We start from the raw sequence: 23,023 nt of genomic DNA, 5'->3' as shown, positions 1-23,023 counted from the left end.
TTTAACCAGCATGGCTACCACATCATTCTGCAGCGATACGCCATCCCATCTGGATTGGGTTTAGTGGGACTATCATTTGTTTTTCAACAGGACAATGACCCAACACACTTCCAGGCTGTGTATGGGCTATTTTAAAAAGAAGGAGAGTGATGGAGTGCTGCATCAGATTACCTGGCCTCAACAATCCCCTGACCTCAACCAAATTGAGATGGTTTGGGATGAGTCGAACTGCAGAGTGAAGGAAAAGCAGCCAACAAGTGCTCAGCATATGTGGGAACCTCTTCAAGACTGTTGGGAAAACATTCCAGGTGAAGCTGGTTGAGAGAATGCCAAGAATGTGCAAAGCTGTCATTGCAAAGGGTGGCTATTTGAAGAATCTCAAATATAAAATATATTTTGATTTGTTAACCACTCTTTTGGTTAATACATGATTCCATGATTTCATAGTTTTGACGTTTTCAATGTAGAAAATAGTAAAAATAACTAAAAACCCTTGAAAGAGTAGGTTTGTCTAAACTTTTGCTTAGTACTGTATGTCATATTTATTTTACGGTTATGAATGTTATTTTATTTTCATGACGGTCTTCAACCATACCTGTCGGTTACACAGTTATACAGGAATTGTGCCTGCCCTAACTGAGTCATCCTCACAGACAGGCGTGTTAAGATGGGGAAACACCACCTTGGAGTACCTACAGGACCATAAACAGCTCTGTAAATGCCAGCTCAGCTGAGACAAATAATCCCACGGCAGCAGTGAGACGCAGGCCTGTGGTTGGTAAGAGCAGTACTGGGACTCAGAGAACGCCAGGGCTTTCGTGGCAGGCAACAATGATTGATTACTGTGAAGTGTGTGTGTGTGTGTGTGTGTAACAAGCAAGGAGCAGACAGGTTGTCCTGTCTTTGTCTACTGTTGTGTTTAACGATTTTACTGTGACACTTTATGTGATTGTAACTATATTGGTGTGATGACTTTTGTAAAATACTATTTGGAGGATATACTCTTCTATTGTCTCTCTCACCTAGCAGCTCATAGAGCAGGTTGAGGATGTCCTTCCAGGAAGCCCCAGCCTCTGCCCCGGCACACTCCCCAAAGTGGGCTGCACTGTTGTACACGTTGAGACGGTCGATGCAGCAGGACACCAGAGTCAGCATGCCCTGAAACAAAGACACACCCATTATTACTCTGACATCATCATCATGTGTCCTCAATTAACCTGCTCCTAGTCTCTCCCATGCCTTCATGCCTGGATGATTAATCTAGGATGGTAATAGCGATCAGGTATGCTAAGCAGCATGCCCAGCTGTGAGAAAGGAATTGCAGGTGATTTATAACTCCATGAAAAGCCTATCAGCTGTCAACAATGAAAAATTGACCTTACAACTGTATCGTATGGCAGAGCGGGATGGAAAAGAGCAATTTTGGGATATTAATACAATTATGGAGAAGTGTGTAGGCCGGGATATAGATGGGTTATTGAAGCATTCCAAGGGCAGGATCGGTGTATGCCGGAAACAGTATTGTGTATGGTTATATCAATTATGTAAACATTACTTAAACACAGCACACAGCTATTTTACATAAATTCCTGTTATGAACTTATTGCTTGGAGACAAAGTGAACAACTTGGGAAATTTAAATCCACAGCAACAGCTTTTGTTTCCGTTAAGGAGAGAAGTTGACGTTGTGTATTTAACATCACAGGCACAAGGGAAGGCAGCTGACATTTTATAATTGATGAGAACAATTTTGGGCCGAGAGGCTTATCAAAAGGCTCCACGCCATTGTTGTCACCACAGAAAAACTCGGAACAAAACTGCTGACAGTTGAAAAGCAATGCTCTGAAATACAATATGGCATTGAAATACTGTACCAAGAATCCATTGATTTAGCCTTTAAAAACAGCGTGTCTTGGCAACACTGCATTTAAGCCCGGCTCCTGCAATGACCACTTACTAAAATTGCCTTAATCACAATTGAAACCCCTGACTTTGGACTTTTATTGTCCTCTGCTGCCAAGCAACCGTCAGGCAGGATTGCGACGCGGCACTTCATGTGTGGATGAACTCACTTCCTGTTTGAAGAGGTTCTGTCGGTTCTTGAGAGAGCGCAGCATGATCTGTTTCTCCTCGTGCTCCAGTTCAGCATTAGGCACCTGGAAGTAGGTGATGAGGTCATTGAGTGTCTGGAGGACCTCCTCGATGGGCAGGGCTACTGACGCACGGTTCTTTCCCCCCAGACAGTCCAGGTCTCTGGAACAGGGAAGAAGGGTTATCTTCACCACAGGAAACTTTGACAGTACTCCATTTAGCAAAAGTAGATTTTTCAGCATCAAAACAAGGGAATATACACTGAGCATATCAAACATTAGGAATAATATTCCTAATATTGAGTTGCACCCCCTTTTGCCCTCAGTACAGCCTAAATTCATCAGGGCATGGACGTTACAAGATGTCGAAAGCATTCCGAAGGGATGGTAGCCCATGTTGATTCCAATGCCTCCTACAGTTGTGTCAAGTTGGCTGGATGTCCTTTGGGTGGTGGACCATTCGTCAAACACATGGGAAACTGTTGAGCGTGACAAACCCAGCAGCGTTGCAGTTCTTGACACAAACCGGCACCTACTATCATACCCAGTTCAAAGGCACTTAAATCTTTTGTCTCGCCCATTCACCCTCTGAATGAATGACATACACAATCCATGTCTCAATTATCTCAAGGCTTAAAAATCATCCTTTAACCTGTCTCCTTCCCTTCATCTACACTGATTGAAGTGGATTTAAATAAGTGACATCAATAAGGGACACCAATTTTCACATGGATTCACTTGGTCAGTCTGTCATGTTCATACTGCTTTGTGCACTCAGTGTATGACAGCAGGTTCTTTATAATGACATCATTATATGATAATCATAAGGTTTCATAACAACACCGAACTCCAGTATTAGAATATGACTCAAGCAGTGACTGCCATAGGAACATCATTTGTGCCTTGAGGTTCATCCATGCCGAAATGTTATTTCCGCGTGTGACCTAAAATGAGCCCCTGCTCTGTCACACAGAGGGGGGCTGAGGAGGGGAGGGGGGGGGGGGGGGGGGGGGGGGGGTTTAGGTACATCTCACAGGCGGCAGTCTAGGTCTGGACAGTGGTGAAAGCCAGTCAGCAATATTTGACCAACTGAGGGGGGTATGTGTTTGATTCACAGTCACAGGCCAGTTTAATAGTGGCAGATGAGGAGGCTTTGAACATTTATTCGCTCCATAGCATTCTCATTCATGACTGGCCGTAAGTGGCCTTATGGCTTGATGTGTTTATTGTCCTGTTTGGCCACGGATGACTGGGTCACTGAGCCAGGCAGGCAGTGTGCTTTTTGTGGGCTGTGCAGCCCACTGCTCACAGGCCAAAAGCTCAAATGCTGCTGTGCATTCACAGTCTACAGGGCTTTACACCCAGACAGCATGCATATTACACTACAGTCAAGTAGGTGTTATACTTTTGTAGGGCTGGCACAATTACCGTACAACCGATGGATATGGATGAAGACTGTCATGAAAATAAAATAAGCGTTTATCAGTGAAGACTTGAACCTACTTCTACCCCCAAGGCATAAGACCTAATCAAATGGCTACACTGACGACCTGCATTGACCCTTTTTTATTGAATCTCTTGCACTGACTCTATGCACACACACTGGACTCTACCCACACTCACATATACTTACACCCTAACACACACACACACACACACACACACACACCCTAACACACACACACACACACACACACACATTACATACGCATGCACACACACTGGACTCTACCCACACTCACATATACTTACACCCTAACACACACACACACACACACACACCCTAACACACACACACACACACACACACACATTACATACACATGCACACACACTGGACTCTACCCACACTCACATATACTTACACCCTAACACACACACACACACACACACACACACACACACACACTACATACGCATGCACACACACTGGACTCTACCCACACTTACATATACTTACACCCTAACACACACACACACACACACACACACTACATACGCATGCACACACACTGGACTCTACCCACACTCACATATACTTACACCCTAACACACACACACACACACACACTACATACGCATGCACACACACTGGACTCTACCCACACTCACATATACTTACACCCTAACACACACACACACACACACACACACACCCACCCTAACACACACACACACACACACACATTACATACGCATGCACACACACTGGACTCTACCCACACACTCACATATACTTACACCCTAACACACACACACACACACACACACCCTAACACACACACACACACACACACACACACACACACACACACACACACTACATACACACTACATACACATGCACACACACTGGACTCTACCCACACTCACATATACTTACACCCTAACACACACACACACACACACACACACACACTACATACGCATGCACACACACTGGACTCTACCCACACTCACATATACTTACACCCTAACACACACACACACACACACACACACTACATACGCATGCACACACACTGGACTCTACCCACACTCACATATACTTACACCCTAACACACACACACACACACACACACCCTAACACACACACACACACACACACACATTACATACACATGCACACACACTGGACTCTACCCACACTCACATATACTTACACCCTAACACACACACACACACACACACACACACACACACACACACTACATACGCATGCACACACACTGGACTCTACCCACACTTACATATACTTACACCCTAACACACACACACACACACACACACACTACATACGCATGCACACACACTGGACTCTACCCACACTCACATATACTTACACCCTAACACACACACACACACACACACTACATACGCATGCACACACACTGGACTCTACCCACACTCACATATACTTACACCCTAACACACACACACACACACACACACACACACACTACATACGCATGCACACACACTGGACTCTACCCACACTCACATATACTTACACCCTAACACACACACACACACACACACTACATACGCATGCACACACACTGGACTCTACCCACACTCACATATACTTACACCCTAACACACACACACACACACACACACACACCCACCCTAACACACACACACACACACACACATTACATACGCATGCACACACACTGGACTCTACCCACACACTCACATATACTTACACCCTAACACACACACACACACACACACACCCTAACACACACACACACACACACACACACACACACACACACACACACACACACTACATACACACTACATACACATGCACACACACTGGACTCTACCCACACTCACATATACTTACACCCTAACACACACACACACACACACACACACACACTACATACGCATGCACACACACTGGACTCTACCCACACTCACATATACTTACACCCTAACACACACACACACACACACACACACTACATACGCATGCACACACACTGGACTCTACCCACACTCACATATACTTACACCCTAACACACACACACACACACACACACACACACACCCACCCTAACACACACACACACACACACACACACACATTACATACGCATGCACACACACTGGACTCTACCCACACACTCACATATACTTACACCCTAACACACACACACACATACACACACACACACCCTAACACACACACACACACACACACACACACACACACACACACACACTACATACACACTACATACACATGCACACACACTGGACTCTACCCACACACTCACATATACTTACACCCTAACACACACACACATACACACCCTAACACCCTAACACACACCCTAACACCCTAACACACACACACACACACTACATACGCATGCACACACATGCATACTGATGCAACAGACACACACATGCTGCTGCTGCTACAGCTCAGTCTATTATCTATCCTGTTGCCTTGTCACTTTACATTTAAATTTAAATTTTTGTAAGTTAGCAGACGCTCTGATCCAAATTCTCTGATTCAGGTGGGTCAACCCCGTATCTCAGTCATAGTAAGTACAAATTGCCTCAAAGTAGCTATTCGCAAAGTGAGTGCTAGTAAGGGGGGTGGGGCAGAGAAGACCTTTGACTGGGCTGAGCGGGAGCTGCCCTCTCAAAGGGGTGCGAGGGCCAAAAGACCAGAGGTGGCTCAGGTTGGGGTGTAAGGTTAGAGCAGAGGCTGAAGGTAGGGAGGGGCAGTTCGTCTTGCTGCTCCGTAGGTAAGCACCATGGTCTTGTAGTGGATGCGAACTTCGACTGGAAGCCAGTGGAGTGTGCGGACGAGCGGGTTGACATGGGAGAACTTGGGAAGGTTGAACACCAAACGGACTGCAGGAATTTGATTGCACAAGCGGGGAGCCCAGTCAACAGCGAGTTTAAGTAGTCCAGACAGGAGATGACAAGTGCCTGGATTAGGACCTGCACCACTTCCTGTGTGAGGTACATATGTTGTAGAGCATGAACCTGCTGGAGCGAGTCACTGCTTTGATGTTTGCAGAGAACGACATGGTGTTGTCCAGGGTCACACCAAGGTTCTTTGCACGGGACTCCCGGGTGGTGCAGTGGTCTAGGGCACTGCTGTGCCAGCTGTGCCACCAGAGACTCTCGGTTCGCGCCCAGGCGCGATTGGCCAAGCGTCGTCCGGGTTAGGGAGGGTTTGGCCGGTAGGGATATCCTTCATGCACCAGCGACTCCTGTGGCGGGCCGGGCGCAGTGCACGCTAACCAAGGTCGCCAGGTGCACGGCGTTTCCTCCGACACATTGGTGCGGCTGGCTTCCGGGTTGGATGCGTGCTGTAAGAAGCAGTGCGGCTTGGTTGGGTTGTGTTTCGGAGGATGCATGGCTTTCGACCTTCGTCTCTCCTGAGCATGTACGGGAGTTGTAGCGATGAGACAAGATAGTAATTACTAACAATTGGATACCACGAAAAGGGGGTAAAATTTAGAAAAAAAAATATTTAAAAAAAGGTTCCTTGCACAAGGACATTGTGAAGTTGTCAACCGTGATGGTGAGGTCTTGGAGCAGGCAGGCCTTCCCCGGGAGAAAGAAAAGCTCTGTTTTGTCAAGGTTGAGCTTGAGATGGAAGGCCAACATCCAAGCTGAGATATCTGCCAGGCACGCAGAGATGCGTATCACCAATTGGGTGTCAGAAGGAGGGAGGAGGGAAAGAGAAAATGAATTGAGTGTCATGCGCATCGCAATGATAGGAGAGACTATGTGTGGATCTGAAGCAGCTGAGTGGCTTGGTGTAAAGAGAAAAGGAGAGGGTCTAGAACCGAGCGCTGGAGGACACCAGTAGTGAGAGTACATGGTACACAGATCCTCAGATACACAGATGGTACACAGATCCTCTCCATGTCAACTGGTAGGAGCGTCCTGCCAGGTAGGATGCAATCCAAGAGTGTGCAGAGTCTGAGACACCCAGCATTGAGAGAGTGGAGAGGAGGATCTGATGGTTCATGGTGTCAAAGGCAGCGGATTGATCTAGGAGGATGACAACAGAGGAGAAAGAGTCAGTTTTGGCAGTGTGGAGAGCCTCTTTGACACAGAATCGACCAGTCTCGGTTGAGTGACCCAACTTGAAGCCTGACTGGTAAGGGTCAAGAAGATTGTTCTGTAGAGAAATAGCAAGTGAGTTGGTCAGAAACAGCATGCTCAAGTGTTTTGGAAAGAAAAGAAAGAAGGGATTACGGTCTGTAGTTCTTGACATCAGAGGGGTCGAGTGTTGGTATCTTGATTAGGGGGGAGAGACTCTGGCCATTTTGATGTCAGATGTGACGCAGACAGTGATCAGGGATGAGTTGATGAGGGAAGTGAGGAACGGGAGAATGTCTCCAGAGATGGTCTGGAGAAGGGAGGAGGGGATGGGGTGGAGCGGGTAGATTGTTGGGTGGCCAGACCACACTAGTCACAGGAGAGAGGGGAGAAAGAGGTCAAGGCGTAGGGTAGTTATGTGTGAGTGGGACCAGTGAACTCAATAGGCTGAATGAGGAGCTGGTGTCGTCAACCTTCTTTTCAAAGTGATTGACAAAGTCATCCCTAGAGCTGGAGGAGGGAGGAGTAGGTGGAAAACAGTTCCTAAGCTTAGAGGCAGAAGCTTGACATTTAGAGTGATAGAAAGTGAAAGGAAGATGGGTCCTCTGGAAGTTTAGTTTTCCTCCATTTTTGTCAGCTTCCGACAGCCCTGTTCTGTCGCAATGAGTCACTCAGCCATGGATCAGGAGGGGAGGACCGAGCCGGCCGGGAGGTAAGGGAATACCCCCCTGATTTGGACAAAAACAAATTGTATGTAAGGGGACAGTGCGAGTCATAGGATGCGGAAAGACAGGAGAGCAGGGTTGAAATGGTAGAATCAGGAGATGAGAATAAGGGATTTAACAGAAGGGAGAGTAGTGGGAGAGAGAGAGAGCGAAGATTGCGACGGCACATGAGCATTTGGGTAGGGGCTGTAATGGGACATTTTAATTGTACGTGTCCACATAACTAAGTATGTGACTAACCTTGTGAAACTGTCCTTTTATAATCTCCTGTTCTTGGGAGTATCATCCTGTTGCAAACCAGCTTGCACCTGCGTCCTTGTATAGATAATGTTCCGCTCAAGAACAGGAAACTATAAAGATATGTGCTTATCACCCAATGCTTTGGAACTCAGACTGTCTACCCTGCGCTGTGTAACTCTGGTATTCTCTCTGAGCTCAGAAATAAGGAATCTTGGTTTGACTTGGACTCCAGCAAATCCTTATTGTAGAATATACACCACAGGGCTGAGTGGGTAGGGTTGGAGGAGAAGGAGACAGAAAAAGAAAGTAGTGATCAGAGAGCTGGAGACTTCACCCTTACTTACATTAGAGAACGACTGATAATCTGCCGAGCCGATAAATGGGGCCTATATTTGACCTTCCAGTCTTTTGGCCCTTCCCTATCTGCTTTGCCGATAGTCCCTCGGCTGCTATGTGAGCCGCCACTCATCGCCTGAGCCACGAGCTCTACACAATGTAGAGGAACATCTAGCTGGGAAGCTGCAGTATTGAGAAATAGATGAATTGACAGTGACCAAAATTGAATTACTGTTGGTTTAAAAAAATCAAATTACTGTAATATTAGTTTAGTTAATTCACTAATAATAAGGCTTCTCCTCTAGGATTTTGTCTGTGCTTAGCACCATTCCATTTATTTTTATCCTGAAAAACTCCCCCGTCCTTAAAGATTACATGCATACACATAACATGATGCAGTCACCCCTATGTTTGAAAATATAGCGTGGTAATCAATAATGTGTTGTATTGGATTTGCCTCAAACATAACACTTTATTCAGGACAAAATGTAATTCCTTTGCCACATTTTACAGTATTACTTTAGTGCCTTGTTGCAAACAGGATGCATGTTTTGGGATATTTTTATTCTGTGCAGGCTTCCTTCTTTTCCCTGTGTCAATTAGGTTAGTATTACAATGTTGTTGATCGATCCTTAGAGTTTAATGTCTGTGATAGGAGAAAACTAACTGTTTAAATGTCACCATTGGCCTCATGATGAAATCCCTGAGCGGTTTACTTTGTCTCCGGCAACAGAGTTAGGAAGGACGCCTGTATCTTTGTAATGACTGGGCTTATTGGTTCACCATCTAAAGTGTAATTATTAACTTCATGCTCAGAGTGATATTCAATGTCTACCAAAAGGTGCCCTTCTTTGCAATGCATTGGAAAACCTCCCTGGTAGTTGTGGTTGAATCTGTGTTTGAAATTCACCGCTGGACTAAGAGATCTAGTAAATAATTGTATGTGTGGGGTACAGAGATGAGGTAGTCATTCAAAAATCATGTTAAACACTATTATTGCACAGAGAGATTCCATGCAATTTATAATGTGACTTGTTAAGCACATTTTCATTCCTGAACTTATAAAGGCTAGACATAACAAAGGGGTTGAATACTTATTGACTCAAGACAGTTCAGCTTTTCATTTTTTATTCACTTGTAAACATTTCAAAAAACATTCCACTTTGACATTATGGGGTATTGTGTTTAGGTCAGTGACAAAACAATCTCAATTAAATCCATTTTAAATTCAGGCTGTAACACAACAAATGTGGAAAAAGTCAAGGCTGTAAATACTTTCTGAAGGCGCTGTATGGGCAGATTTGAGTCATTCAGACACAACGTGCATGTTAGTTTCATATTTTCTCCTACCCTTGCTCTCCTTGTCAGATATTATGCACATTTATGGCTTGGTGGCAAATGTCATTGCCATTGAGCTAGTTCTCATAGTACCAGTAAACAGTAGCACTAGATATGAGCCATGGAGAGAGATGTGAGGAGATGTGAAAGGCAGTGAAGTTACAGTCTTGCTCTATCCCAGTGGTTCTTAACCTTGTTGGAGGTACTGAACCCCACCAGTTTCATATGCGCATTCACCGAACCCTTCTTAATTGGAAAAATAAAATATGATTTTTTCAAATTCAAAACATAGGTATATATTTTACTGGTGCACAAAATGAACCGTGCATCAACATCACTGTGTTCAAAGAACAAAATCATCGAAACATGATTTTCACACAAAAACATAATAATGAATATTTACTGCAAATCAGTGTGACTTCTGCTGTTGCCTTTCAGAGACCAGTTCAGAAATGCGCGGCTTCACCTTGGCAAGTGCCACTCATGTCATTTTTGCAAAAAAGTCTGTTCCTTTTCTTCGTTTTTATGTCCAGCATCCTCGGAAAGGATTGCTCGCAAAGATATGTTGTAACAAACGGCATGAACATCTCCAGAGCTTTCTTAGCAATAACAGGGTACTAACATTTTTCCGATTTCATCGAGGTATCTGTTGTCTCAACACTAAACGTGAATGGCTCTCTCACCCATGCTGGATATGACTCTCTTGTAGGGAAGTATCCGTCGAGAGACTTTGCAAGCTCATCTAAGTGCGTGGCAATTGCTTGCTTCAGTTCCGCGGGTACAGAAATGTCTCCGATTCCAGATACATCTTCGATCTTACTTACACAGTCGTCCAGCAGGGGAAGTTTGCAAAGTTATCGTTATCGTTTTGATTGAGATGATTGAGAGCTGCGAAGATATCAGCCATGTACGCTAAAATGAGAATGAGAATGAGAATGAACTGAATTTTTGAAGCAATCTGCATGACAATGTTGGTGCTCTTGCAAAAACAGGGCTAATTCCACACGCACGGCAAAAACACGATTCAGCACCGGTCCCCGGGTTAACTACCGAACGTTAGAATGGTACAGAAGTACCTCGAATTCAGAGCCCATTTCTTTACACAGCTCACTGAAGATGCGGTGCCTCAGAGCACTAGTTCGCACATAGTTCACGCATTCCACTACAATTTGTAATACTTCTACCAGTTTTGGAGGCAAGGTTTTTGTTGCCAACGCATGTCTGTGCAGAATACAATGCGTAACCATGATGTGTGGTGCATCGGCTTTCACTAGGGCACCAAAACCAGACTTTCTTCCCAGCATGACTGGAGCTCCATCCGAACAAACTGCAGAAACCATATCCCACGAAAGATTGTTGTCTTTGAAGAAGTCATTCACAAGTTTTTTCACATCGGCTGCCTTAGTTGTTGTTGTAAGAGGCTTACAAAATAAAAAATCTTCCTTTATCACGTCGTCTTTCACATAGCGCACGAATACAGCAAACTGGCTTAGATTGGAAACGTCTGTGTTCTCGTCGAGTTGAAGGCTGAAATTTGCCAGGCTTGAAATCAGATCTACAACTACTTGAGCCAAGATGTCTTTGCTCACGTCCTCTATTCTGTCGCTGATGGTGTCATTTGAAAGAGGAATTTGGGATTTAACTTCAGCCTCTTTTCCCAGCATGATATTCGCCATCTTCAACACAGCTGGTTTTATGAGTGTTTCATCAATGGTGTGTGGTTTGCCCTGCTTTGCGATCAGGTAAGCAACTTCGTACGATGCTGTGAGGATCGGTTTGTTGATGGGTACAAAGCCGAGAACAGGCAGAGTAGCCTTTTCATCGAATCTGTCTCTCTTCACCTTGAATTCAGCGAGCGTTGTGTTCTTGTATTTTCCATCTCCATGCAGCTTAAGGAAGTGTTCTCTAAGTTTTGCCGGTGCTATACTAGAATTGCTCAACTTGGCATTGCAAATCATGCAGTTAGGACGCTGACTCCCATCACGTTCCATTATACATGTGAATCCATATTGTACATATTCGTCCGACCACTTTCTTTTTTTTACTCGACATAGTAAGTATGAAGGTATTCAAATATTAAGAAAGAAATCACAAGACGTACCATCACGACAGTCACAAGTCGACTACTGAGTGCACCAAATTCCCTGCAGCACAGATAGGCCAAGCGATGATGCAGCCAATGATGGCCAAGCGGGGTGTGTCATCACGAATCATATGAGTCGGATGTGTGTCTTGACCTCCGCCGAACCCCTGAGACTGACTCACCGAACCCCTGGGGTTCGATCGAACCCAGGTTAAGAACCACTGCTCTATCCAAATAGTAGCAGTAGGATCCAGTTACAACACGCCCATTTCCTGACAGATAGCTGAACTAGCGAATTTTGACCTGGCAGCTGAGTTTAGAGATGCATCCTGACAGCTGAAAATAATAATTTTTCACAATCACGGAAAATTACAAAAATACTAGTTTCATAAGCATCCGTGATCATAAATCATGACGTTAAGTTGGACCCATTTGCATTGAATAGAGGGTACTTTATATTCGCATACTAAAAGCAGTGCCTATATTTTTTATTTTACCTTTATTTAACTAGGCAAGTCAGTTAAGAACAAATTCTTAACTGACTTGCCTAGTTAAATAAAGGAACAGTGGGTTAACTGCCTTGTTCAGGGGCAGAATGATATATTTTTATCTCGTCAGCTTGGGGATTCAATCTAGCAACCTTTCGGTTACTGGCCCAACGCTCTAACCACTAGGCTACCTGCCACCCCATTCAAAATGATGTCCTTCCATACAGGCATGACATGCTGGAGTGATGCTTCCATGCAGAATGTGTTGCTCAAAAGGCTAATATAAGTAACAGATGGAATGCAAACAGACGAGGGTGCTACAGATGACAGACTCCACTGATCTGCCAAAACAAGCTCAATAACTCAATGCACACACTCCTATTGAATATGCATTCACCTGTATTGTAGGCCTATGCCGTCTTCATTTACCCAGTTTATCAAGAGATGTACCATTCAAATAAAAGTATTATGTTGTTATGTAGTTAGATTTGTAAAAACAAAGTTGAATGTAATGTTTTATTTGAAAATGTATGCATTAATGCATACATGGCTGTCTCTGGGAAATGTTGTCATCAAAATGTTCAAACGTAACAATATTGAATAGTGGCCTAAAATATCGGCCATCGGCCTCCTGGACCCCCCCAAAGAATCTGTATCGGTCATTCACTAACCGTGTACCTTTGCACATCGTATTCTGTACATAGCCATGTTATTTGTATTTGTTATTGTTATTTGTTATTCACTGTGTCACTATTTCTATTTATACATTTATTTATGTTCTACCTTTAACTCAGCATTGTTGGAAAATTACCCGTAAGTAACAATTTCACCGTTAGTATAAACCTGTTGTTTACGAAGCATGTGACAAATAAAGTTTGAACTGAGGCGGCCAGGCATTTGTGCAGGTGAGTACATTTTTGCTGAAAACATGGTCTCTATAGTAACATGTACTCCACAAAGTGATGAAACTTTGTTGCTTCTTGCTCAAACAAGGAAGGTGTTGTAGCAAACAAGTCTTAGGTTGCCTAGGCAATGCCCTCCTCCCTGCTACAACAGCAGCACATGCAGTCAGGAGCAGAGGAGAGGAAAAAATATCAACACAGCAAAAAAGAAACGTCCTCTTACTTTCAACTACATTTATTTTCAGCAAACTAAACATGTGTAAATATTTGTATGAACATAAGATTCAACAACTGAGACATAAACTGAACAAGTTCCACAGACATGTAACTAACATAAATGGAATAATGTGTCCCTGAACAAAGGAGGGGTCAAAATCAAAAGTAACAGTCAGTATCTGGTGTGGCCACCAGCTGCATTAAGTAAGGCCTCGGTGTAACGCTCATTCCTTCGATGAGGCAAAACCGCGACTCGTCAGTGAAAACCACATTTTGCCAGTCCTGTCTGGTCCAGCGACAGTGGGTTTGTGCCCATAGGCGACGTTGTTACCTGTGATGTCTGTTGAGGACCTGCCTTACATCAGGCCTACAAGCCCCCAGTCCAGCCTCTCTCAGCCTATTGTGGACAGTCTGAGCACTGATGGCGGGATTGTGCATTCCTGGTGTAACTCGGGCAGTTGTTGTTGCCATCCTGTACCTGTCCCACAGGTGTAATGTTTGGATGTACCGATCCTGTGCAGGTGTTGTTACACGTGGTCTGCCACTGAATCAGCTGTCCGTCCTGTCTCGCTGTAGCGCTGTCTTAGGCGTCACACAGTACGGACATTGCAATTTATTGCCATGGCCACATCTGCAGTCTTGCCTTCTTGCAGCATGCCTAAGGCACATTCCCGCAGATGAGCAGGGACCCTGGGCATCTTTCTTTTGGTGTTTTTTGGTGTTTTTTCCATCTGTACGCTGTTACGTGTTTTAATAACCATTCCATAGGTACATGTTCATTAATTGTTTATGGTTAATTGAATTAGCATGGGAAACAGTGTTTAAACCCTTTACAATTAAGATCTGTGAAGTTTCTTGGATTTCTATGAATTATCTTTGAAAGACCGGGTCCTGAAAAAGGGGCGTTTCTTTTTCAGAGAGTATTCATACCGCTTGACTTACTCCACATTTTGTTGTGTTACAGGCTGAATTCAAAATTGATTAAATAGATTTTTTTCATCACCGATCTACACCCAATAACCCATAATGACATAGTGAAAACGTGTTTTTAGAAATGTTTGCTAATTTATTGAAATTAAATACAGAACTTACACACCCCTTTGCTATGACACTCCAAATTCAGCTCAGGTGCATCCAATTTCCTTTGAGCATCCTTGAGATGTCACTACAACTTGATTGGAGTCCACCTGTGGTCAATTCAATTGTTTGGACATGATTTAGAAAGAAACACACCTGTCTATATAAGGTCCCACAGTTGACAGTGCAGTGAAGTCTAAAGAACTGTGATTTGACTTGGGAAAAAAACTGTCCTTGGATCTCCAAGATAGAATTGTGATGAGGCATATATCTGGGGAAGGGTATAAAACCATTTCTAGAGTGTTGAAGGTTTCCAAGAGCACAGCGGTCTCCATAATTTGTAAATTGAAAAAATATGGAACTACCCAGACTCTGCCTAGAGCTGGCCGTCCAACCAAACTGAGAAACAGGGCAAAAAGGACCTTGGTCAAGAGGTGGCCAAGAACCCAGTGATTACTTTGACAGAACTACAGAGTTCCTTGGCTGAGATGGGAGAACGTGCCAGAAGGAAAACTACTGTCTCTACAGCACTTCACCAATCTGGGATTTTTGGTAGAATGGCCAGACGGAAGCCACTCTTGAGAAAAAGGCACATGAAGCCACTCTTGAGAAAAAGGCAAAAGATTCTGTGGTCTGATGATAATTTTTTTTAACTCAGCTCATCACCCATCTAACACCATCCCTACTGTGGAGCATGGTGGTGGTAGCATCATGCTATGGGGATGATTTTTAGTGGCAGGGACTGGAAGACTGTTCAGGATAGATGGAACAATGAATGGAGCCAAATACAGGCACATCCTTGATGAGAACCTGCTTCAGAGTGCAAACAACCTTAGACTGGGGCGAAGATTTACGTTCCAACAGGGTAATGACCCCAAGCATACAGCCAAGCAATGCTGGAATGGCTCCAGAAGAAGAGTGTGAAAGTCCTTGAGTGGCCCAACCAAACCCCAGTCCTGAATCTCATTGAAAATTGGTGAAAAGACTTTAAGATTGCTCCTCATCTAACTTAACAGAGCTGGAGAAAATCTGCAAGGAAGAATGGGAGACAATCCCCAAATCCATATGTGCAAAGCTGAGATAGACATAACCAACACAACTCACAGCTCTAATCGCTGCCAAAGGAGGTTCTACAAACTATTGACTCAGGGTTATGAATACTTACAGTGGGGAGAACAAGTATTTGATACACTGCCAATTTTGCAGGTTTTCCTACTTACAAAGCGAGTAGAGGTCTGTAATTTTTATCATAGGTATACTTTGAGAGACGGAATCTAAAACAAAAATCCAGAAAATCACGTTGTATGATTTTTAAGTAATTAATTTGCATTTTATTGCATGATATAAGTATTTGATCACCTACCAACCAGTAAGAATTCCGGCTCTCACAGACCTGTTAGTTTTTCTTTAAGAAGCCCTCCTGTTCTCCACTCATTACCTGTATTAACTGCACCTGTTTGAACTCATTACCTGTATAAAAGACACCTGTACACACACTCAATCAAACAGACTTCAACCTCTCCACAATGGCCAAGACCAGAGAGCTGTGTAAGGACATCAAGGATAAAATTGTAGACTTGCGCTGGGATGGGCTACAGGACAATTGGCAAGAAGCTTGGTGAGAAGGCAACAACTGTTGGCGCAATTATTCGAAAATGGAAGAAGTTCAAGAAGACGGTCAATCACCCTCGGTCTGGGGCTCCATGCAAGATCTCACCTCGTGGGGCATCAATGATCATGAGGAAGGTAAGGGATCAGCCCAGAACTACACGGCAGGACCTGGTCAATGACCTGAAGAGAGCTGGGACCACAGTCTCAAAGAAAACCATTAGTAACACACTACGCAGTCATGGATTAAAATCCTTCAGCGCACGCAAGGTCCCCCTGTTCAAGCCAGCGCATGTCCAGGCCCATCTGAAGTTTGCCGATGACCATCTGGATGATCCAGAGGAGGAATGGGAGAAGGTCATGTGGTCTGATGAGACAAAAATATATATTTTTGGTCTAAACTCCACTCGCCGTTTTTGGAGGAAGAAGGAGGATGAGTACAACCCGAAGAACACCATCCCAACCGTGAAGCATGGAGGTGGAAACATCATTCTTTGGGGATGCTTTTCCGCAAAGGGGACAGGACGACTGCACCGTTTTGAGGGGAGGATGGATGGGGCCATGTATCGCGAGATCTTGGCCAACAACCTCCTTCCCTCAGTAAGAGCATTGAAGATGGGTCGTGGCTGGGTCTTCCAGCATGACAACGACCCAAAACACACAGCCAGGGCAACTAAGGAGTGGCTCCGTAAGAAGCATCTCAAGGTCCTGGAGTGGTCTAGCCAGTCTCCAGACCTGAACCCAATAGAAAATATTTGGAGGGAGCTGAAAGTCCGTATTGCCCAGCGACAGCCCCGAAACCTGGAGGATCTGGAGAAGGTCTGTATGGGGGAGTGGGCCAAAATCCCTGCTGCAGTGTGTGCAAACCTGGTCAAGAACTACAGGAAACATATGATCTCTGTAATTGCAAACAAAGGTTTCTGTACCAAATATTAAGTGCTGCTTTTCTGATGTATCAAATACTTATGTCATGCAATAAAATGCTAATTAATTACTTAGAAATCATACAATGTGATTTTCTGGATTTTTGTTTTAGATTCAGTCTCTCACAGTTGAAGTGTACCTATGATAAAAATTACAGACCTCTACATGCTTTGTAAGTAGGAAAACCTGCAAAATCGGCAGTGTATCAAATACTTGTTCTCCCCACTGTATGTAAAATGTTACATTTCTATATTTCATTTTCAATAAACATGTTTTCACTGTGTAAAAATTATTACAATGTAAAAATACTTTTAATCTGTCTGTCTGAATATTTCAAGACATGACAATTCTCATCACTCATCTTGAAAAAACATATACTACGTATACTGAATCAATCAGCCATCATTAACACAATGGAAAAATCTAATGAAAGTGCGTGGGCTACAGAGAGAAACAAAATGGTGCAGTTTTAGGCCATGTGCCGGAAAGTGATGAGGGCACTGGAGAGGGGTCTGTACTAGTGGGTCTGGGCAGGTGTCATGTAGTTGATGTTTGTATGTTCTGTATTGTTTATAAAATATAAAATGTAATCTTTAAAAAATTATAATAATTATTACAATTATATTAATTAAAATCCAAAATCAGGCTGTGGAAAAAGTAAGGGTGTGTGAATACTTTCTGAAGGCACTGTTTAAATATACGTTTGATTTGTTTTGCTATTCGAATGGTTGTTACGGTGATCACGGTCATTTGGATGACCTATAAGCCTCATCCAAAAGTGTAGTTGTGTGGTTTAAAGGTGGTGTACCTGATGAAGTGACTGAAGAGGCGGGTGGTGTTACGGATGATGCGAGCAGCACGGGACTCTTCGTGCTGACACCGTTGCAAGGTCAGCCCATCATCCATATGACCCTCAGAGTGGAGGCAGGCCTGGAGGAGGGAGGAACATAGATAAAGCGGGAAAAGGGGGGGTAGGCAAAGGAGGGAGAGGCGAGAGAGAGAGAGAGAGAAATAGAGTGACAGAGAGAAAGCAAAAGAGAGAAAGAGGGAGGAAGGAAAGATGAGGGCAAAGAGAGAGAAAGAGAGAAGTTGACAGATTAGCAGCAGAGGTTGGAACCAGTTCAGGGAATAGAACCAAAAATGGGGAAATAACGGAATCTTTCAAGGAAAGTAAACAGAACCGGGAACAAAAGTGATCTCTAGTGTTCCAGAACAGAACTGTTATTTTCAAATCTTGAGAACCAGTGAATAACGTTCTTTTAAAACCTGTTGAGGATATGGCTGACTTATGCCCCCTTTGGAGGAATTGGGTACCCCTAGTAAACTGAAAAACAAATCTGTCAAAAATTGCTAATATATGCATATAATAATTATTATTGGATAGAAAACACTCTAAAGCTTCTAAAACCGTTGGAATTATGTCTGTAAGTATAGCAGAACTCACAGGGCAGGCATTTGTGGTCATGAAAGTTGGAGCAACTTTGACGTCATCGCCCCCACCCTTCCCAACCAGTTATGAATCTGGGGAGACTTTCTATGTCTTCCACTAGATGTCCTCATTCAGTAGAGCTTTTAATCGTTCAAATCGCGCGAGAATTGGCCCTATGGGAGTGAAATTAGTGTGTGCCATGAGAAAATATGTTGTGCGTTGGGGCGCGAATTGGTCCCGGTCATTCCTTTGTTCCAGCACTCCTGGGAAGAGCTAACGATGACCGGTTGAATTGAAATGTGTTTTGTGTGTTTAAAACATCATAAAGCTTGCTTCTGCACTTAGTTTGACCTGTTTAGTCGACATATAATATGTAATTTTGAAGTTTTGATGCGCAACTTTTCCGGACCAGAGGACATTTTGGGTGCATTTCAGCTGATGTTATTAGCAGTAGCTAATACAAAGACGCAAGACTTGAAACCAAACGATGTATTGGGTAAGTATGAAGCCTTCCAGAACATTCTGAACGAAGACCATCGAAGGTAAGGGAATATTTATGCTGAAATCTGTGTTTCTGTTGACTCCAACATTACGGAGAAATGTAGCTTATATCTGAGCGCCGTCTCAGAATATTGAATAGTGTGCGATTTCTGTAACGTTAAAAATAAATGTAACAAAGCGATTGCATAAAGAAGCAGTGTATCTTTCTTACTATATGTAGAACATGTATATTTAGTCAAAGTTTATGATGTCTATTTACGTTATCTTGCCGCGCTACCTAGATTTCCTGCGGACATTTTTGAGTAATTTCTGAACATGAACTCAATGTAAATGGACATTTATGGATATAAATGGCATATTATTGAAAAAAAAAATGTACTGTGTAACATGTCCTATTACTGTCATCTGATGAAGATTTTCAAAAGGTTAGTGAATGATTTATTTTTTAATCCTGCGTTTGTTGATTGCATGTTTTGGCTATTCAAATGAGCTGTGTCTGGTGGTGGTTTGACATATATATGTGCTATGTTTTCGCCGTAAAACATTTTAGAAATCTGACTTGCTGGCTAGATGAACACGGTGTTTATCTTTCATTTGAGCTATTGGACTTGTTAATGTGTGGAGGTTAAATATTTCTACGAATATTTTTGCGTTCCATGCGCCACCGTTCCAGCTGAACGTGGGAGGGTAGGTTCCCAACTGGGAACCAGTATCTCTAAAGAGTTCGGAGCATTATTTTTGCTATCAACGCACCTATGCAAAGCACTCACTCTGTCACTCAAACTTCTCCTAGCAGTGTCTGCCTGTCAGCTTTTTCTAGGCTAGTTAAGAACACTATTAGTTATCACGTTTCACATTGGATTTATAAACTACAAATAGGTGTGACGTGTTTTGAATGCTGTTGCCGCTTCACACACAAGCTTTTTATTAACTCTGGTCCAGGGTGTTGAGCCAATGTTTGGACGTTCAAAGTTCCTCCATTTTAGCAGCTCCTCCTCCGTAAGTAGCTAGTATATAATTATGTAATTCAGTGAAGTAGGAATGATAGGCCTACTATAATATCCTAAACACATTATAATGCACGTCATGTCATGATGGTAAGCGCTTCAAGCCAAGCCTCCTCCATGTCCATCCCTCTCTTTTGCTTGCTCCCCACCCGCAACATTTTAGTTGCATCTCGCGCCCTACACTTGTCTGTCCATCAAGCATGTAAACAATTAGCTTTCCCTGTCTATAGCACGCTGCTCTATCCGCACTGATTGGTGGAGTAATTTAATGAGCTAAATGTAAAAACTAATGTCGATCACACAGATTAAAATAGGAACAGAAAGGAACTAAATAAACTGGTACTTTTGGGGGGTTTGAACCAGTTCAGAACTTTATTTTGCTGGTTAGAATAGTGGAACAGAACTAAACTATTGGAAAATAATGTTGGTTCCAACCCCTGATTAGCGGTGTTGAGTATGGCTAGGCTGACATTACAGGCTATTAGGCTGCATTGCTGTGGAGTTGAGGGACTGTCATATAATCAATCGCACAATCCTCCAGTGGTGTGTATTTGTGGATTCCAAGGAAAGCCAGGCTTCCCAAAAACATTGACCAATTTTTTTTTATTTTTTTTACAAAGACTAAATGTATCATTGTGTTTCATAATATTCCTTCAATTCGCAAGAGGCTGAATGCATCTCAACGAAGAAAGCAAGCGAAACAGCGCCCCTCTGTCTCTATATGTGTAACCAATCTATCTGATGCTGTTAGGTCAAAAAGAGTATTACATTGTTGCCACCTTTCCTTTAATTGAATACAAGGAAAGCCAACAAGCATTAATAATAACAAATGTAAATAGTTTAGCTTAACGCTGATTGGCTGAGTGAGCTCAACTGTGAATGGTCCTGGCATAGGGCTGTTGCGGTGACCACATTTCCACCACACCGGCAGTCATAAGTCATGACCGCAGTAACATTCTACATAATCTCATTTTATGCACTCTGGACATGCTTTGGTAGTACCCAATTTGCTAACTACCGACAGGTCTTAATGGCCTGGTACTCAGGGCTCTATTGTTCCTCCATCAGGTCCTAATGGCCTGGTACTCAGGGCTCTACTGTCCCTCTAACATCAATACAATCTAAAATCACATCAAACACTTCTCATCAAAACAGTAGGCCTATCTTACTTTTAAAACTCACCTCACTGTGATGATCAATTTGAAGAAAGAAGTTCAACAGCAGGTTGAAACAGTGTAAAACATGGTTGTTGTGTATGTTGTTTCAAAGCCCAACACAATGAAATGCACAGCGCTTTCTAAGGTGATGATTAATTCAAAAACCCATTCACATATTAGAAAATATGCATATGCTTATGAGCCCAAGTCCGAAAGAAAAACCTGAATAAATATTATGATTGTGCTGTTATACAAAGCATAGTCTACTGCATATTACACATGGAAGAAAAATGGAGTGAGATAAGTATTCTTATACAGTGCATTTGGAAAGTATTCAGACCACTTGACTTTCTCCGTATTTTCTTACTTTACGGCCTCTCTAAAATAAATAAAATTGTTTTTTCCCCTCATTAACCTAAACACAATACCCCATAACTGCAAAACAAAAACAGGTTTTAAGAAATGTTGGCAAACTTATTAAAAATGAAAAACTGATATCACATTTACATATGCATTTAGACCCTTTACTCAGTACTTTGTTAAAAAACCTTTCGCAGCGATTACAACCTCGAGTCTTCTTGGGTATGATGCTACAAGCTTGGCAGACCTGTATTTGGGGATTTTCTCCCATTCTTCTCTGCAGATCCACTCAAGCACTGTCAGGTTGGATGGCTTCGCTGCACAGCTATTTTCAGGTCTCTCCAGAGATGTTCGATTGAGTTCAAGTCCAGGCACTGGCAAGGCCACTCAAGGACATTTAGAGACTTGTCCCGAAGCCACTCCAGCGTTGTCTTGGCTGTGTGCTTAAGGTCGTTGTCCTGTTGGAAGGTGAACCTTTGCCCCCAGTCTGAGGTCCTGAGCATTCTGGAGTGGGTTTTCATCAAGGATCCATCTGTACTTTGCTCCATTCATCTTTCCCTCGATCCTGACTAGTCTCCCAGACCCTGCAGCTGAAAAACATCCCCACAGCATGATGCTGCCACCACCATGCTTCACCAAAAGGGATGATGCCAGGTTTCCTCCAGACATGACGCTTGACATTCAGGCCAAAGAGTTCAATCCTGGTTTCATCAGACAAGAGAATCTTGTTTCTCATGGTCTGAGAATGTTTAGATGCCTTTTGGCAAACTCCAAGCGGGCTGTCATGTGCCCTTTACTGAGGAGTAGCTTCCATCTGGCCACTCTACCATAAAGGCCTGATTGGTGGAGTGCTGCAGAGATAGTTTTCCTTCTGGAAGGCTCTCCCATCTCCACAGATGACCTCTAGAGCTCTCTACTTTCCCAGATCTGTGCCTCGACACAATCATGTCTCTG

The 23,023-nt window shown here is 43.4% G+C and overlaps 1 protein-coding gene across 1 annotated transcript in view; it reads right to left on the bottom strand.

Moving 5' to 3' along the window:
* LOC110505504 (ryanodine receptor 3) overlaps positions 1-23,023 on the bottom strand; it is a 163,015-nt gene that overhangs the window by 82,516 nt on the left and 57,476 nt on the right. The window contains exons 12-14 of the mRNA XM_036962270.1: positions 18,424-18,545; positions 2,073-2,253; positions 1,023-1,158 (exon numbers count right to left, since the gene is read on the bottom strand). Coding sequence (XP_036818165.1) covers positions 1,023-1,158; positions 2,073-2,253; positions 18,424-18,545 — 439 coding nt within the window. The remainder of the gene's footprint in view (positions 1-1,022; positions 1,159-2,072; positions 2,254-18,423; positions 18,546-23,023) is intronic.

This window comes from Oncorhynchus mykiss, chromosome 25 (genome assembly GCF_013265735.2).
Source record: "Oncorhynchus mykiss isolate Arlee chromosome 25, USDA_OmykA_1.1, whole genome shotgun sequence".
Taxonomy (NCBI): domain Eukaryota; kingdom Metazoa; phylum Chordata; class Actinopteri; order Salmoniformes; family Salmonidae; genus Oncorhynchus; species Oncorhynchus mykiss.
This window is presented reverse-complemented; position numbering and strand designations above follow the sequence as displayed.